Source organism: Zingiber officinale, chromosome 2A (assembly GCF_018446385.1).
Source record: "Zingiber officinale cultivar Zhangliang chromosome 2A, Zo_v1.1, whole genome shotgun sequence".
Lineage (NCBI taxonomy): Eukaryota > Viridiplantae > Streptophyta > Magnoliopsida > Zingiberales > Zingiberaceae > Zingiber > Zingiber officinale.
Genome location: NC_055988.1, coordinates 102,018,948 through 102,038,984, shown reverse-complemented (window position 1 = coordinate 102,038,984; position 20,037 = coordinate 102,018,948). Strand labels below are relative to the sequence as shown.

The 20,037-nt window shown below is 45.6% G+C and overlaps 1 protein-coding gene across 1 annotated transcript; it reads right to left on the bottom strand.

Annotated features, from left to right (window-relative positions):
* Positions 1 to 34: 34 nt before the first annotated feature.
* LOC122041766 (sm-like protein LSM2) lies at positions 35 to 2,752 on the bottom strand. The gene is made up of 3 exons (XM_042601554.1): positions 2,598 to 2,752; positions 2,338 to 2,496; positions 35 to 285 (listed from the first exon to the last, which is right to left on the bottom strand). The coding sequence occupies exons 1-3, from the start codon at positions 2,598 to 2,600 to the stop codon at positions 166 to 168; spliced, it is 282 nt and encodes a 93-aa protein (XP_042457488.1). The 5' UTR covers positions 2,601 to 2,752; the 3' UTR covers positions 35 to 165.
* Between the last annotated feature and the right edge of the window lie 17,285 nt (positions 2,753 to 20,037).

Here is a 20,037-nt window from a genome sequence, read left to right as displayed (position 1 = left end):
CTGGACGTATTCCAGTAGCAAAACAACTGAGTAGTGAAAACTTGGAATTCGATATGAAAAGAAATTTTAGGCTACCTCACAACATAATGTATGGCAAATACAAGAGTCAACAAAATCCAAAGCCAGCAGGAGGTGTGCTATTATAAAACTATTTAGTTCCGGAAGTCAACTTCCACGGGCTTCTCTCCTTGTCGCATCATGGAGGATATCGACGTCCACACCGTCCGGGGGGAGCTGGACATACCGAACCACTGACCCTCTGATAAAACAGTTGCGTACTGATAACTGCAACAATCAAAGAACATGAGATGAGCTCAGGCGAGTTTACCCGTGTTCATAAATTACACAACTTCATAGTGAACGCAAAACCAGTAATGGTTCAATTTAACTTGCTTGATGAGGCACTTAAAAGAGTGTGAATTAATATGAGGGGCCTTGCGGTATATAAACATTGATAAAGGAATATATATGACCGATCGTGGTATTCTCAAATGCCCAATAACACCAAGAATCTCCGATGCCATAGCATTGACTAGATCTAAAAGGCTACGTTTCAATTCCCTGACTCAATAAATTAAATGGCACTCTTCCTAACTTCACTAAATAAATAACAAATAGCTAAGTGTTCCAGAGACTAAGTATACAAATTATGTTGGGCATTGAGGGCCTTACAATTTTGGTTAGATAAATGATAAGAAACTCGTGTTATGGAACATAAATAATAAGATAAAGCAAGAGATGAGAATGGATGGGGCGGTTCAAAAGGGACATGATTATTGAAACCCCACAAATATAATTTGTTTAAATGCTTAGCAGTATAACAGAATGGATAGTACTAATCTGAGATTTTGAGAGAGCACACGTTTAGTATAAATCACAAAGGCATTTATACGGATCAATTTGAATGCTCGATGGTTTATAGAATGAAGGCAGTTTCTCCACCTCATAACCATATCAAGTATAAACCTTTGCAGCCAAAAGAAAGGATAACATAAGGATTGAAGGTAAACAAGTGAAGAAGAATGAGAAGGGAACAAAGGGATGAGAAGTTTTTTCTTCACATTTTTTGTTTGTCTCCGAAAGGAGTTAGATTATTACTTTTGAACTAATGACATCGATCCACATGTTAAAACTTCTGCTACAATGGCTCTGAAAAGAGCAATCAAAACAATATAATGTTTTTAATAATGAAGTAATTTCATAGATAATTAAGAAGAAAGGATCAAATTGTGACTAACTAGACATTTCTTCAAAAGACTCCAGCTTTTACTGCTGTATCATATTCACAACTATCTTCCAGCAAAACTCCACAACAAAAAGAAACGCTTTTATCCTTCGACTAGCTAATCCCCCCAAAAAAATGTAACCAATGAAAGATCATAAAACGACTCCAAAAGAACAGAATTCATAACCATCAGTAAGAAGTATCATATAATCAACCAAACGTTCGAGAAATAAATTTAACGAGTAAGACCAGATCCAGAAAAACCTAATAAGCAATATTTGGATCACATTTGGCATCAACTAAAAGCAAAATAGAAACTGATTAACGATGCAAACACAAACATGCATATACTCTAATAAATTATTAGATTCTTACAGAGCATCTACCGGACTGAGGGCCTAGGTGCAACCTATAGCTATTTTTCACAGAATTATATTATGCTTCTCAGAGAACATGATGAAATCAGAATGGACATTTATAAAACAAAATGCTTAATGAAACGTGGTTACATTCTGAATTTTTTATATTTATCAATTCAATCAAACCACTCCTTTGTCTCCTGTGTGATGACATCTTTAGAAACCCTCTAAAATCTAAACCCTCTGAGATCAGCAGTAAGAGATTGGAGACCTAAACTGTCTTAAATGAGTATATTTCTTAAGGAATCTATTCATGTACTACATCTAGCTTTAGGTGCCCTAGCAACTAACTGTCATTTGTTGTTTATTAATGAAGAAGAAAAGGAAGGAAAAACTAATAATAAAGCTAAGGCCATAGAATTCCAATCTACACATCCAGAAATGCTAAAAGGAATCCAATCGGATCAACTAGTAAACGCTCAATGAATCTCCAAAGTAGTCGAGTGCCCACTACTAGATTATGCCAAACCTCCAAAAGGATTTCTTTTGCAGAGAAATGATTCTAATTACTGATGCATTCAATAATGAGCTACCAATCGTTCAAAGACCTCAAAACCCTAAACCCTAATCCCATACATTAGCACGCATGTACACGCGCTTTCCACAAAAAAAAAGGGTAATCAAGAGAGGAAAGCGGGGAAAGGAAGGAAATTTACACGAAGAAGAAAGAGATGCAGGAGAAAGCTGGAGTACCATGTGCGGGTATTTGCCTTCGTCTACGACTTTGATGTTCTCAAGCTTGATGTTGAGGTATTGGTCGACGGAGTGGAGGGTTCCTCTGATGGCGAGATCGTTCTTCAGCTCCACCGTCACTTCTTTACCTACCAACTCCTTGAAGTACGAGAAGAAGAGCTGGAACGAAACGAAAACCAAATCGAGATAAGGAGAGAAAAAAACTTCAACCGCAGGAAGTCGAGGATGACAGAGAACGCTGTAGTCGAAAGCAAATGTACCATCTTTGCGGCAAAGATCCAGAGGGAGAGAGAGAAGAGGGCAGCGCCGAGGTTCCTGAAAATTTAGGGCATCCACGGTTAGAGCCCGTTGAGAGTTTGTTGCCACATCCGTGCTATAAAAAATTTCACGTCTCCGCTCACTAAAAACACCTCTCAACAATTCCTATCTCACACTTTCTATTAGATTTATTTTACATTATATATCATTGAATTTTTATAAAATTTAAATTAATAAATTATTAACATTAAATAATATTAATAATTAAAAAAACACATAAATATTACAATGCATCAAATAGAAAACATACATTATATAAATATATAAAAATAAATTTAAACACATCTACACTAGGTCATATTTCTATTTAATTTTTTAATAATTTTTTCATGTAAATAAAGTTGTTACGGTGCCATCTCACTAGTATCCTTCATAATAACTTCATAATCCTTATGAAAGATCTCAGCTTTCAACAAAGTCATTTTTTTTGTATTTGATATTCTTTAATATTTTATCATTCGATGTTATATTCCATTTGTCACCCTCTCTAGCTTTAGATTTGCCCTTCCTCTTCATTGTCTTTTGCCTTATCAGAGAATGCGGAGTTCATAGTCATTCAAATCAACACTCGTATCTGGATTTGATGTTGAAGTGTTTCCTCTTGATTTGGATGTCCTTGCCTTCTTGTTAGAGTAATGAGCAATTGATTGTGGAGTATATTTCTCATACTCTTTGACAACCCCCCATACATGCATGTACTTAAAATCTTTGTCCCCTCGGGGTGGTGCGATGGTTAAGACATGGGGTGTTGCCACATGAGGTCTTGGGGTCGAAACTCGACGTGACCGAGCATAACCTCCCTCATGTTTTGGCCATTTGCACTAATGGCTAGTAGCCACCCGTGATTTACCTCCTCCGTGTTGGCCTAGGGACGGGTTGGCGGGGGCGAGCGAATCGCCTTTTGCCACATGTACTTAAAATCTTTATTATTGTTGTTGGCTTTCCACATATTCAGTGCATTCTCCAACACATTCTCGTCACTCCAACTGTTTTGACGATGTGTATAAAAATTATTATAGGTTGCAGAAAATTCATTTACCATCGGTACAAATATATAATAATGTGATTTTAGCCGCTAATAACTTCTGGTCATAGATTCAATGGGGCAATGCTTCTAGTAGTAATCAATTATATGTTTTCAAAAAACTTGATCCTTCTGGTCATTACCAATGATTGGATCGGTGCTAATAGTTCTCATGACTTCGCAAGGACCACGTTTTCATCAAGAGTCGAGAGACCAAAATCTTCATTTCGATTCATTTTTCACTAGCTTAACTTCATGCTCTTCTTGTGATGAGTGTGGTGGCAACTGAGTTGCTTGAACAGATAATGGTGTTAAAAATTCTTTGTCACTAATAGATGGATCAATAGTATCCCTTCTTGATTCATTCGAAAATATGACTGGTGGTTGAGTAGGAGAAAATACGTAAGGATAAGACATCCCAAGTTGACTACCCATGGCTGACCAATCTTGGGGTGGATACATACCATATAGAGTTGGGGCGGTGTTACTTTGGTTCATCATATTTTTTTAGAACTTTGGGAAATATTTTAAAATTTGGGGATATTGTGGAACATCTGAAATATTTTTAAAATTTAGGGATATTGTGGAACATCTGAAATATTTTAAAAATTTAGAGGATATTGTGTATGAGAGAAAATATGAGAATATTGGATATTTGGAGGAATGCTAGTATTTTGAAAAAATGTATTTCCTTCGGCATTTGAAGAATTCAAAAGATTTATAAATAAAGTATTGAGATTTTCATCCATCTCGAATACAAATAGGAAATGAAAGGAAGAAATAAGTAGAAAGGAAAGATAACAATGGAATGAATGAAAAAATGAAATCGATTCTATATTTATAGATTTTTTTTTTAAAAAATAAATTTTAACTGTTGAACAATGGTTAACAATTAGCCGTTGTTCAACGGCAAACAACAGCTAAAAAATTAGTCGTTGTATGTTCTTTATTTTTTTTACAATTATTAAAAAATATTTTAATATAAAAAAATAAAATGTTGAAGCAATGACTCCGTAACCACGGAGCCGCTTCTTCGATTAAACTGAAAAGCCTCCCTCCACTATGGGAGGGAGGTTTTTAAGAGATGCTAGTTCATAGTGGGAGCTCTCTTAGAGATAAAGGACACGATTTGATTTTTAATATTGAAAAGGAAATAGGCAAAAATGAAACACCTCCTTGTTCAATTCTTATCTCTGACTTAATTTTTTTCATCTAAGTTTTTAAATCAGTTGGATTATTATAATTATCTCTCAATTTTTTCATCTAAGTTTTTAAATCAATCGAACTCGTTATAATAATTATAGTTACGTACTATAACAATTATCCAACTGTAACTATATGTTATAGTAATTATAATTTTATAGCTATTACAATATGCATGTTATATAAATATATCACACCCATATTATAATAGCTACGGTTTTATAAATATTACAATGAGGATACTTACTATCATGATGTAACAACTAAGAAATCATAACGGTTATAATGTAAATTTCTGCCAATATTGAATAGATTAAGTATACATTGTAACAACTATAAAATTATAGTTACTACAATATGTGTAACAACTACAACTTTAGCTGCAATAATGTCTCCGATCGACTCAAGATTTAGGCAGAAGATAATAGTATTAAATACTACTAAAAAAATAGTTGGATAATTATACATAACTAAATAATAGGATACGAAACCTTTTTAATAAAAAAATTAAAATGAAACATCATGATTAAGGAAAAGAATCACCCTTTGAGTTTTGCATAAAGGAAATCATATCAGTTCTATTCCGCTGTAGAACACTGGTTGCGGAATGCTGCGAACTTGCCCTTGTGATAAGTCCGTGTAACTTTTTTTTTTTATAAAATCAAAATTTTCGCGCTTCGTCATCATTGTTTTTTCCTTTTTATTTTTATAAAATGAACTTTTCCTCACTGAATCTCTCCTCGTCGAAGCCCTAGCCCTCTCTCGCCCTCACGATTCTGCTCACCTCAAGCTCCCTCTCTATCACGAGCTCTCACAAACACCCTCCCTCGGTGAAATAAGCTCTCGTTCTCCCCGCCCTCCCACAAATCTCGGTCCTCTCTTGTCGTGCCCTCCCTTGTTGCACTCGAAGCTCTCTACAACGAAGCTCCCTACTACAAAGCTCCTTGCGACGTCGACCCTCGTCGCGCCGTCCCTCAAGCCTCCCTCACTCGCAGCGACAAAGCTAGGGTTTACCCGCCCTCCCTCCTTTGCCGTGACAAGTGACGTTGACCCTTACCGTGCCCTCCCTCGAGTCGTCCTCACTCACCAAACTGTAGCTAGAGTTTCCCCACTGCACCCTCCCTCCCTTGTCGCGATGAAGCTCCATTGCTGGTAAAAGCTAATCATTTTTAGAAATTGCATGATTACTCTTGCCTTTTTTTTATTATTTTAGATATGTGCTATACCGGCTGTAGGATCGGTGCGCGTTGATAGATGGGAGTGAATATCGACTATCTTTCCTTTCGCTTTCGTCATTTGTTCTTTCTATCAGGGTTAGTATGTAGCAAAATATAAATAAATAATAGAAACGAAAGAACACACGAGATTTACTTGGTTATTAATCCCCCAGGGTCAGTATGTCCAAGGCCTAATCACAGGAGATGTCCGTTCACTAGCGGTCTCCTTTCTGGAACTTTCTGGAGGTGGAGAAAATGGTCTTACAATTTAACAAGTGCAAGAAAATATTATAAATTAAAACATAACTTGTAAATATAAAGAAAAACAAATGATAGTGGCTGGTCTGGAAGTCTTGAGCGTAGTGCACCCCTCTTGGAGCATCAATGGTCGTACATCTTTGTTGGGACCGAAATGTAGCTAGGGGGGGGGGGTGAATAGCTCGACGCGATCTCATGCTCGGCATTGCTTGCTTCTTGTGATGATGTGAAGTGGAGATATACAAGAATACAACACTCAACGCTAACACTAAGTACTTACTTGGTATCCACCTCAAGAAGAGGTGACTAATCCAAAGATCCACACACTCACGCACCCTCCACTATGAAAACACTCATTCTCGGTAACTATCAAAGGCGGAGAAGCCCTACAATACTCTCAATACAACAAGAAACAAATAGAAGCAAATACAAGGGAAAGCTTACAAGATTTGAACAATGAAACCCTAACCCTAGCTTCTTCTTCTTGTTGTTGACACACCTCTTGACTTGGATGTCTCTCCAAGATCCTTCAAGAACTTGCGATGAAGTGGAGAAATGATGTGGAGAAGCTGTCGTGATCGCCTGTGTGGTGGAATCGAAGAAGTGCCGAAGGAATCGCACGCCAACGGCTAAATCCTGCGCCAACGGTCGAATCCCAATCGATTGGATTGCTCCCAATCAATCGGGGAGGCTTTGGATCGATCGACCGATCGATCCAGAGCACCTCTGTGCTCTCGGGAATTGCCTGGATCGATCGACTGATCGATCCAAGGCTTATCGCGTGAAAATGCACCTCCCAATCGATCGCCTGATCGATTGGAAGCTCCCAATCGATTGGCTGATCGATTGGTAGGTTTTCTGATCGCGTGACACTTCTCCCCAATCGATTCACTGATCGATTGGGAGGAGGTTTGTCTCGGGGACTTACCCAATCGATCAGCCGATTGATTGGGCATGAGCCAATCGATCGGCTGATCGATCCAGCTTCTGTTTTGCCCAAAAACAAGTCCAAAGTCCCCGACACCAACATCCGGTCAACCATGACCTGTTGGTACATCATGCCTAGCATCCGGTCACCCTTGACTTGCTAGGACTCCCTCACCAAGTGTCCGATCAATCTCTTTGACCCACTTGGACTTTTCTCCTCGTGCCAAGTGTCCGGTCATACTTGACCCACTTGGACTTATCTCCACCAGGTGTCCGATCAACCTTGATCCACCTGGATTTCCCGTGCCAAGAATCCGGTCAATCCCTTTGACCTACTTGGGCTTCCCAACACCAGATGTCTGATCAAACTTCATCCATCTGGATTTCCTGTGCTTGGCTTCACTCACCAGGACTTTCACCTAGCTTCACTCACTAGGACTTCTAATTTGCCTGGCTTCACTCACTAGGACTTTCGATACTGCCTAGCTTCACTCACTAGGTCTTTCACCTGGCTTCACTCACCAGGATTTTCCGGCTGCCCGACTTCACTCACCGGGACTTTCACCTAGCTTCACTCACTAGGATTTCCCATCTGCCTGACTTCACTCACCAGGACTTCCATTCTGCCTAGCTTCACTCACTAGGACTTTCCCATCTGCCTGGCTTCACTCACCAGGACTTTCCTTCTGCCTAGCTTCACTTACCAGGACTTTCCCATCTGCCTGGCTTCACTAACCAGGACTTTCCAGTCAAGTATCTGGTCAACCTTGATCTACTTGACTCTTCTTCACAATCTATCCACATGAACAATTGCACCTACAATCTCCATGTATTGTCTACATGTATTATCAAACATCAAAACTCAAACATCAAGACTCAAGCTTGAACCAATTCAAGCTCAGTCAACCAAGTCAACCTTGACCTTGGGAATATTGCACCAACAATCTCCCCCTTTTTGATGTTTGACAATACCTTTAAGTTAGGCTAGTCTTATAGCCTCAACTTTCCTTCATGCCAATGTAAGAATGATGGTTTCCTTCATTCTCCTCCTTTTCTAGAGGGTAAACTCCCTCTTAGGTAATGAAGACCTAACTTAACCACACATTCTCCCCCTATTGTCACACATCAAAAACTCTCCCCCTGAAGAGTTACCCAACGTTGTTTACAACTTCACTTATTGTTCACAACACAATAACGAAGGTCCCATACCCTTTATTATTCTTAACGCTCATCCTTGAGTATATACCACTTGGTATATTCACACACGATTCAAATGAAGGTCCCATACCCTTCATTGCCATCAAATGCTCATCCGTGAGCATACACCACTTGAATAATGAAGATATCCATTCTCCATTATATTCAAATGCCTAACCTTGAGCATTTTCACGAAAGAAGGTTAACCGCCTTCCAAGGTGTATGAAAAATATATTTTCATGTCCTTAAATAGTAACTCTCCCTAAAGACATGCACATAACTTCTGTCATTGCACCAACAATGATTTGGAATCCCTAAACCTTTAGGAAACCCAATTTTGAAGTTTTGAGGTTCAAAAATTTAATATTGAAACCAAACCTCAACCTAAACCTCTACTTAGTCTTTCTTAACCAATCCATCCTTATTTTCATCATGAAAACTCCCCCTATATGTATACAAATGTGTTTTGAGGGGTTAGGAATGGTTACCTAGACTAAAGGTGGTTCAAAATACTGAAATCAAGCTTTCCCAGCCAAAATCAGCATCCCCAATCGATTGGAGTTGGGTCCCAATCGATTGAACTCTGCTGAATCGATCCACTGATCGATTCAGACTGCGTGGATCGATCGGCTGATCGATCCAGCGAGCTTCTGCTCGCGGGAGAACTCCTCTTAATCGATCGTCCGATCGATTGAGGCACTCCAATCGATCGGGCGATCGATTGAGGCACTCCAATCGATCGGGTGATCGATTGGAGCTCTGAAAAACTGAAAATTTATTTCAGTGAATTTCAGAAACTCCCCCAAAATTCTACAAAAGTCGAAAAATCATGAAAATTCATGTAGACATTCCTTAGGGCATATATTATCAAGGAAAAATAGTTTTCTATGAAAATACTTCCTATTTTTAAAGATTGACACAAACTTTGAAACTTGTAAAAACTTTAGTGTTTTCTTCCAAGTTTGTGCTCAACTATTCAATGATGATTATTATCAAAAGATAGCCTTCATCAAGGTTTTCCAAAATATATTTAAAATCATTTTCAAAACCAATATCCAACCATGTTCTTTGGGCTTAATGCACATGACTTGTCCATTAGCTTTCCCAATGATTGGAAAACACATAACTATGTGTTTTGATGAATTTAAAACTCAAAAGAATGCACTAAATCAACATCTTGAGTTTTGTTCATCATCCTAATATCTCACTTGTATTTAATGTGTACGAAACCACATACAAGTCATCTTATAGTTCTTAGTGAGATGTAAACTTTGATTTTACCCTAATCTAGGGATCATGCATATCTATCTAGGCATTTTGAGGTTATGAACATCCACCAAGGATGTTACTTGTTAACAAATGTTGTTTGTCCTTAATTGCGAGGAATTAAACATAATGCATGATATGTTATGGCATACATCAAAGATAAATAATTTTCAAAAGAAAATTTCCTATGACTATATGATGTATGTATGACATGACATGGTATTTTTGTAATTTTCATAATAAATCATGAGTGCAAGAATAAATATAATGTCATGACATATGATGGGCAAACAATGCATGGAAAATTTGCATAAATAAAATATACCTAGATTATCTATCTAAGTATCCTAAAACCTTAGCTAACTTAACTTAAGTCCTAGATTGCCCATGACTTCCCAAGAAAATGCCAACACCCAAATTTGACATTTCTTTTACTTTTATAAATTTTTGTGCCAATTTAAAATACATATTGATCCTGTCCGAACCAGGCTCAATGGACGCTGGGGATGTGGCGCTCCCTGCTGGATCCTCGAGTGCTCCGGCGAACCTGCAACAAAACCGAGCCGGGGGGGGGGGGGGGGGTCCCGGCGACGGCCCTCCGACGCTCAAGTTAGGCGAAGGAATAAGAAAGTGGCTTAGAAAATGGAGACTTGTGTACCTCCGGTTGAAGAAATGGAGGCCTTATATAGACCTCTCGAAGGAGCCTGGGCACACCAATCGAAGCGATCACCTGCTTTCGACCATGCCTATGTGTGGGCCTGTCAGAAGGGCATCCATAAGACCATACTGTTGATACAATCACCTGCTTTTGACCATGCCTAGGTGTGGGCCTGTCAGAAGGGCATCCATAAGACCATACTGCTACTGTATCAACCTTTCCGTGACGTGATGGTGGGGCCTTTAATAGTGCCACCTTGCGTACAGTCTAATCATCATGCCTTTGCTGACATATCATATCCCGAGCCGAGCGAATAGGCTGCTCGGCTAACCACTGTTCCCTCGCCACGATTTCGGCCGAGCGGACACCTCCACTCGGCCATTCTGTCCTCGGCCGAGCGGACACCTCCGCTCGGTCATTCGGCTCCGGTTCTTCTGCTTTGGCGTCGGACGGGACCCCATCTGTGGGCCCCCCATTCTTACCGCCGGATCACTTGCCTCCCCTCCAAGTCTAGTCGAAGGAGGCAGTGAGTCCGACTGACTGGACTGTGTGTCCGAGCGGGCGGTCATCGCCTTATCGCTGCTGCTGATATCCCTTGAGCCGTTCGGCCCTCATGCCAAATTTATCCGCTCGGCTCTTCGCTTTGTATGCCTTGGCGCCCAACGTGGATGTTTACTTGTCTAAATCCTCTTGAAAATCGCGCAAGTCTTTTTCATTAAGCCGAAGCATGCGCGGTATGGGCGCATTAATCGCGCTTGGTGACAGAGCGCCACGTGGCTTGTCTCTAGTGGCGGTGACGCTCCGTACGATGGGACGCCTTTGTTTTGAAATGAACGGTTAGATGATGACCTCTTCTCTTGTGCCCTTCATCAGACGGACAAGGCTGAGCGGTCTCGTTTGTATAAAGCCCTCGTTTTGGCCTTCACGCCGCATTCTCTGTTTCATCGCGCGTCCTCTGTCGAAGCTGCCTGCTGCTAGCTTACTCCGGCGACTCCAGTGCTTGCTTTCCGGTGGTTTTCGAGTTCCTGGGCTTCTTTCCTTTGATCTTCCCTAAGTAAGCTTCTTCTCTTCTCTCGTCCCCTTGTTTCCGAGTATTGCTAGGCTTCCTTCCCTTCTTGAGTCATGGCGAGCACTTCTGCACCCGCTACCGAGGTTCACGGTCCGTGGTATATGAGTATGGAGAGTAGGTTAGATGAGGAGCACGCCCGGCGCGTTGTTAGGACCTACGGGATCCCGCAAGACCATGAAATAGTTGTAGCCGGCCCGACCGACCGGCCCCATAACCCGCCGATCGGTACTATTTGTTTTTTTCTGGACCAATTCCAGGGCGGCCTTAGATTTCCTACTCATCCATTTATTTTGGAAGTTTGTAATTATTTCCGCATCCCGCTCGGCCAACTTGTGCCGAATTCCTTTAGGCTACTGAGCGGGGTTGTCGTCCTCTTTAGGCTGCACAATATCCCACTTGACCCCAAAATATTCCACTACTTCTTCTACCCCAAACAATCCGAGTTGGGTACTTTTATTTTCCAAAGTAGAATAGGCTTCAAATTTTTTGAGAACATGCCGACCTCCAACAAGCACTGGAGGGAGTTCTTCTTCTATATACGACTTCCCGAGCGGCCAGCATTCAGAACCAAATGGCAGACCGCTGTGCCGACCCAGCCGGAGCTCGGCAAATTCAGAAGCAATCCGGCCTACCTTCATGCGGCAAATTGCTTGTCCGGTCAGCGGTACAAAATCGACCAGTTGCTTCTCAAGGGGGTGTTGTACATTTTTGGATTATCTCCTGTTCGGGCCAATCTCCCCTACCGCATGGGTAAGGACTCTTTACTCCCTTCGCCTTTTTTGTCTAACTGATTTTAATTTCTTCCACTGCAGTTGAAGTCATGTGGCGCTCCAAGGCTATCGATCATCTGAAATTGAAGGCCGTGGAAATTGAGGCGGCTACCAAAAAAGAACTCGCCGATCGGGGTCTTATCCCCAGCCGCCCGGCAGATGCAGGAGAGGGGGGGACGCAGTCCGCCCCTGAAACAGAAGTCACCCAACCCGCTTCAACGGAGGTTGAGGCGGATCCTGTTTCCTCTGCTCCAGCCGAGCTGGGAGTCCCCCAGGTCGGGGATTCACCACGGGAAGTTCGGCGGAAACGTCTAAGAGAGTCCAACCTTCCGCCGACCCCAGAGGGCGAATCGCAGGCGCCGATCGAGATCGCTTCTCCAGATCGCACGCCTTCGCAGATCAGGACCCCCGTGGCCTCGCCCACCGCACAGCCCTCTGGCTCTCCTCCACGGACTCGTCGTCGCTTACGACGGTTGGGCGAAACTTCAACCATAGGGGAGTCCTCGGGCCAGGCGACTGCGGCTGAGGAAGTGCCGGCCGGCCACCCGACCATCAAGACTACCCTTCGATTCCCGTCGGAGGAATATTTATTGTCTAACGATCGACCATCAAGCCCCGTTCATGAAATAACCTTGACGGGTCCGCTCGCCAAACTTTTCGAGGACGCCCAGATTCGGGTGGCCCTCATGACGCCCAAGCAGCTCGAATTGATACATGCGTTAACTCCTGTAGGTTCACTTTTCTTCTCATGCCTGTTTGGTTTCTGATCGCCACTAGCCATCGGCTGGCTGAGCTGGAGGATCTCATGGAAAAACTCCAAGTCTCGGGGGGTCCCTCGGTCGAGCGGGAGAAACAAGCCCGCGAGGCCGAACAGAAGAAGGCCGCCGACCTGGCTACAGAGGTGGCTCGACTTGAAGGCCTGGTGAAGAAACATGACGCAGACGTGAAGCGCGCCAGTAGCCAGAAGAAGCGGGCGATCGCTGATCTGGACAAGATGAAAGTTGAAGTCCGAGCCCTAGATCAGCACTCTAAGGGTCTGGAAGCCCAATTAACTGCCGAATGGGATGGACGCTCAGCTGAACGCACTAAAGCGGAGGTGGACCAAAAAGTTCTCCAAGATTGAGTCGTCTGGCTGCTGCACGTCAAGATTACCTCCGCTCGGAGAGGTTTGGCACGAAATTTGGTGGCGGCGTCTCTTCAACATTTGCCGAGGCCGTTAAGGTCACTGTGGCCTACTTGAAGAAGGGTGGCCACCTTCCTGCGGGAATGCACATTCCCGCCTCCGATCTGGCGGCCATGAAAGACGACATTCCGGACGGTTTCTTCAACTTCGAAGACCCCGAGTGAAGAGTGTTCCTCGTTTCTATCTTGTTTTTACGTTTCTTACGCCAGCGCAACTTTTTATACTTGCCGTCCGGCATGCTTTCCCTTTAATGCAATTATGTCTTTGCTTGCGTCTTCCTGATCATTATCCATAATATTCTTCTGTTTGCTTAACGTTTATGCTTAGAGTCAGTCATGCTCTAAGTGTTCTCCGTCACGCGGCCGATCAGCTTAACCCATTAAACAAAGTCCGAGCGGGAGGGCCTACTCACTCTGCACGTATCTAGCCTGTGTGAAGTCAACAAACGCCAAGTATCGAAGGACCAACGCCCGAGCGGGCCTAAATGTTTTAATACTTGTGGTTTCCACGGTTTCTTATTCTCTGATATTCGTTCGTCCGCCCGGGGTATTTATAGTCGCCGGACCGACTCTCGATTTTTAACGATGGTGCTCGTCGGTTTTCCGCTCGGTTTTTATAGACGGTCGGCGCGGCTCTACGGTTTAACGTCTGGGCTAGACGGTCTTCCGCTCGGTTTTTATAGCCGGTCGGCGCGGCTCTCGATCTTTAACGACTGGGCTCGTCGGTCTTCCGCTCGGAGATTTATAGACGCCGGCTCGTCTCTACGATTTAACGTCGGGGCTAGACGGTCTTCCGCTCGATCTTTAACGACGGAGCTCGTCGGCGCGGATATTTATAGACGCTGGCTCGTCTCTCGATCTTTAACGACGGAGCTCGTCGGCGCGGACATTTATAGCCGGTCGGCGCGGCTCTCGATCTTTAACGACGGAGCTCGTCGGTCTTCCGCTCGGGGATTTATAGACGTCGGCTTGTCTCTCGATCTTTAACGACGGAGCTCGTCGGTCTTCCGCTCGGGGATTTATAAATGTCGGCTCGTCTCTCAATTTTTAACGTCGGAGCTCGACGGCGCGGATGTTTATAGCCGATCGGCGCGGCTCTCGATCTTTAACGACGGAGCTCGTCGGCGCGGATATTTATAGCCGGTCGGCGCGACTCTCGATCTTTAACGACGGAGCTCTAGACGCCGGCTCGTCTCGATCTTTAACGACGGAGCTCGTCGGCGTGGATATTTATAGCGGCTCGATCTTTAACGACGGAGCTCGTCGGCGTGGATATTTATAGCGGCTCTCGATCTTTAACGGCGGAGCTCTTCGGCGCCGATATTTATAGTCGATCGGCGCGGCTCGATCTTTAACGACGGAGCTCGTCGGTCTTCCGCTCGGACGTTTATAGACGCCGGCTCGTCTCTCGATCTTTAACGACGGAGCTCGTCGGCGCGGATATTTATAGCCGGTCGGCGCGGCTCTCGATCTTTAACGACGGAGCTCGTCGGCGCGGATATTTATAGCCGGTCGGCGCGGCTCTCGATCTTTAACGACGGAGCTCGTCGAGGCCAGTATTTATAGCCGGTCGGCGCGGCTCTCGATCTTTAACGACGGAGCTCGTTGGCGCGGATATTTATAGCCGGTCGGCGCGGCTCTCGATCTTTAACGTCGGAGCTCGACGGGCTTTTAAGCCTAATATGGACAACGTTTACCTGGCCGAACGACACAGGGTCTTCGGAATCGAGCCTTTGGATCGTACAATATACCTTCGGCTGAGCAGCTCGGGGCTTTCGTCGTCGAGTGCTTGGCTCCGATAATTTACCTCCGGCCGAGGAACACAGAATGCCTTGGGAATAATTTGTTTCCTGCGATAAAAGGAGTACAGCTATTTTGAATTTACACAAAATAGAGCAAAAGCGCACCTATCACCCAGCTCTATATGGCTGAAGGTGATTTGCACTCTATGGCCGATCCAGCATCCGACCTTCCGCATCCTTGAGATAATAAGCGCCCGAACGGAGCTTCTCGACCACTTCAAAGGGTCCTGCCCAGGGAGCTTCCAACTTGCCGACATCTCCGACCGGCTTGACTTTCTTCCAAACTAGGTCGCCTACTTGAAAGGCTCTGGGGATCACGCGCCGGTTGTAGTTCTGTTTCATACGTTGCCGGTACGCCATCAGCCGGACGGACGCTTTAGCTCTTTCCTCTTCGACCAAGTCTAGCTCCATGTTCCTCCGTTCGGCGTTATCTTCATCATAATTTTGTACCCGAACGGACTCCACCCCAACTTCAATCGGGATGACTGCTTCGCCTCCATATACCAAGTGAAATGGAGTGACGCTCGTTCCCTCCTTTGGTGTCGCGAGAGCTCGTCTACCCAGCTGCCTCCTTCATGGTCGAGCCGAGCCCGTAAAATTCTGAGAATCTCTCGGTTGGTTACCTCGGCTTGACCGTTACTCTGGGGGTATGCCACCGATGTGAAGTGCTGCTCGATGCCATAACTTTCGCACCACTTCCCGAGCAGCTTCCCAGTGAATTGACGTCCGTTGTCGGAGACGAGTCGTCTTGGGATGCCAAAGCGGCAGATGATATTTTGCCATATGAACTTTTTAACCATCTGCTCGGATATTTTTGCAAGTGGCTCAGCTTCTACCCATTTTGAGAAGTAGTCGACCGCCACCAATAAGAACTTCCGCTGCCCGGTAGCCATGGGGAAGGGTCCCACGATGTCCATCCCCCATTGGTCGAACGGGCAGGCCACAGTTGATGCTTTCATCTCATCTGCCGGTCGGTGGGACATGCTGTGATACTTCTGACAGGATAGATAATTTGCAACGGTACGGGCAGCATCCTTTTGAAGTGTTGGCCAAAAATACTCGGCTAGCAAAATCTTCCTGGTTAACGACCGTCCGCCTGGATGTCCACCGCACGAACCTTGGTGCACTTCTCGAAGGATGTACTCGACATCTTCCCAGCTGACGCATTTTAGGAGCGGACGGGAGAAGGCTTTCTTGTAGAGTTGATCTCCTACGAGGGTGAACCGACTAGCCCTTCTCTTCAGTAAATGAGCTCCTTCCCGGTCGGAGGGGGTAGCTCCCGAGCGCAAAAACTCCACAATAGTTGTCCTCCAGTCGCTCGGGTATGTGATGCCCTCCATCCGATCGACATGTGCTACTAAAGATACTTGCTCGATCGGCTTCTGAGAGCCGACCGGGGATAACGCGCTTGCCAGCTTGGCCAATTCATCCGCCACTTGATTCTCCGCCCGGGGGATCTTCTGAATAATCACCTCCCTAAAGTTGAGCTTAAGTTTTTCAATAGCCTCCACGTAGAGCTTGAGCCTTGTACTATTTATCTCGAAAATCCCCGAGATTTGCTGAGCAGCCAACTGGGAATCTGAATAGAGGATGACCCGGACGACTCCAACGTGCCGAGCGACCTGCAATCCAGCAATAAGGGCTTCATATTCTGCTTCGTTGTTGGTCGCTCGGTAATCTAGCCGGACGGAGAGCTGCATCCGCTCTCCTTGTGGGGACAGCAAAACTATGCCAATTCCGCTCCCGTGTCTAGTGGACGATCCATCCACGAACACTTTCCACATAGCTTCGGGTTCCGGGTCCTGCACCTCCGTCACAAAATCGGCTAAGGCTTGTGCCTTGATAGCCGAGCGGGGTTGATATTGGATATCAAATTCGCTTAGCTCGGTTGTCCATTTGATGAGCCGTCCGGAAGCTTCTGGATTTAAAAGCACTCGTCCCAACGGGCTATTGGTCTTGACGATAATCGTGTGCGCCAGGAAATAAGGACGAAGTCTCCGAGCGGCCAGGATCAGAGCAAAGGCCAACTTCTCGAGTCCGGTGTAGCGGGTTTCAACATCTTTCAAGATATGACTAAGGAAATATACAGGTTGCTCCTCACCTCCCGAACGATTCACCAACAGCTGGCTTGGCCAGCACAGGTAGGGAATTTAAGTACGTCTTCAGTTCTTCAAAGGCCCGATCGCAGTCTTCATTCCATTGGAACTTTGTAGCTTTGCGGAGGACTTTGAAGAACGGAAGGCTCCGGTCGGCAGTCTTGGAGATGAAGCGTGATAGCGCTGTAATCCGACCGGTCAGCCGCTGTACTTCCCTCATGTTTCTGGGCGGTGGCATGTCCTGAAGAGCCTTCACCTTGCTAGGATTAGCTTCAATACCCCGTTCGGTCACAATATAGCCCAAGAAACGTCCTCCTTTGGCGCCGAACAAACACTTATGAGGATTTAGCTTGACCCCATATTTTCTGAGTGTACGGAAGGTTTCTTCCATATCTTTGCATAAAGTGGCCGCTCGGAAGGATTTGATGAGGATGTCATCTACATAGACCTCCAGATTGTGTCCGATTTGCTCGCGGAAGACCCTATTCATCAATCTTTGATATGTTGCTCCGGCATTCTTCATCCGAACGCATCACCGATAGTAATACGTCCCATCCGGTGTGAAGCTAACTTTTCCCGATCCTCGGGCGGCGACTTGATGATAACCTTGGTAGGCGTCCAAAGCATACATATAAGCTCGCATCCGATCGTAGAATCTACGAGCTGGTCGATTCGGGGAGAGGGTAGAAATCCTTTTTAGATCTCTGAAGTCGATGCACACCCTCCATTTGTTGCGGCTTGAGACGAGCACCACATCTCGCTAACCACTTGGGAATTGAACCTCCCGTATGTGGCCGGCCTCTAAGAGTCTTTCTACCTCTGCTCGAATGATAATATTCTGCTCGGCGCTGAAATCTCTTCTCCTTTGTTTTACTGGCCGAGCGTCCGGCCGGACGTGAAGCTTATGTTGGGCTATGCTGGGGGAGACACCGGGCAGCTCATGCATCGACCAGGCGAAGACGTCATGATTTATCCGGAGGCATTTGACCACTTCTTCTTTCTGTTCGTCCTCCAGGTCGGCGGCAATAAAGGTTGTAGCCTCCGATCGGCTCGGATGGATCTGAACCTCCTCCTTTTCATCATAAATTAAAGCAGGAGGTTTCTCGGTTATGGCGTGTACCTCGATCCGTGGAGCCTTTCGCGCTGCGCTGGATTCGGCTCGGACCATTTCCACATAGCATTTCCGAGCGGCCAACTGATCTCCTCGTACTTCACCGATCTTGTCCTCGACCGGGAATTTGATCTTCTGGTAGAACGTCGACACAACAGCTCGGAATTCGCTTAACGCCGGTCGCCCCAGTATCACGTTGTAGGATGAAGGGGAGTCGACCACCACAAAGTTTGTTGTCCTTGTTCTCCGGAGCGGTTCTTCCCCTAAGGAGATAGCCAGTCTTACCTGTCCGACCGGAAGAACCTCATTGCCCGTAAACCCGTAGAGCAGCTCGGCTTGATCGATTTGCAGTTGATCAAAAGCCTTTCTGAAGATGATGTTGACCGAGCTGCCAGTGTCAATGAAGATACGGTGGATGGTGTAGTTGGCTATCACCGCTTTGATGATAAGGGCATCATCATGCGGCACTTCAACTCCCTCAAGATCCTTGGGCCCGAAACTGATCTCGGGTCCGCTCGCCTTTTCTTGGCTGCAACCCACCTCATGGATTCTGAGCTGCCGGGCGCTTGCCTTTCTCGCCCTGTGTGAATCTCCTCCGGTCGGCCCACCCGCAATAATATTGATTTCTCCCCGGGAGGTGTTGTTTCTGTTCTCCTCTTCCCGAGCGGACTGCCTAGGTCGCTCATTGGACCTTCGAGAGCGATCTTCATGCCTTGGAGGGAAACGCTGTTCGGGAGATCTTCTATATGTTCGCCGACCGGACTCTTGATGCCGCTGCCGGCGGTCGGGTGAAGGCGATCGACGAGGGCCACCCCGTCGTACGGGATGGGTGATTGAAGGCAGACCCCGACAGTCGCGGGTGTTGTGGGAGTCAGTATTATGGAAAGAGCAAAACATTGGGGTCCATACCCTCTTTTTCTTCATCTTTGGCCGCTCGGCCGCTACCTCTTGGACCACCGAGGACTTCACATGATGTGCCCGGGATGCCTCAACTCTTGGTCCTCTTGGTGGCCGATGGGCAGCGGGCTGCTTCCGTTCGGCATGGGCCGGACGTTCGGCATGAGTTTCCTTCCGTCGGGCAGCCTCCGCCTCTTCCACATTTATATACTCATTCGCCCGGTGTAGCATGTGGTCGTAGTCTGGGCGGTTTGCGAATGAGCGCGGAAGAAGTCCCTTCTGCGAGGCCTTGCGTGAAGGCGTTTACCATTGTCTCCGAGGTTGTGGGGATGTCCATCGCTACCGATTAAATCGCTATACACCCGGAGAGATTCTCTTGGTTCTTGTTTAATGGTGAACAGACGCTTGTCCTTTGATAACGTCGGTTCAAAGTGATGAAGAAATGCCTTCGGAACTCCCGGAAACTAGTGATAGAGTCAGCCTCCGAAACCACCTATGTGCGATTCCGATAGAGTGGTGAGAAATACCCGACTTTACGCTATCGGAGTACTGATGCAAGGTGCTGTCGAACTTCCCCAAATGATCGTCGGGGTCGGTCGTCCCATTGTAAGCTCCAATCGGCGGTGGTGTATAGTATTTTGGTAACGGATCCCGATGTATGGCTTCAGAGAACTGTCGGTGAACCTGCTCGGGTGGTGCGTTCGC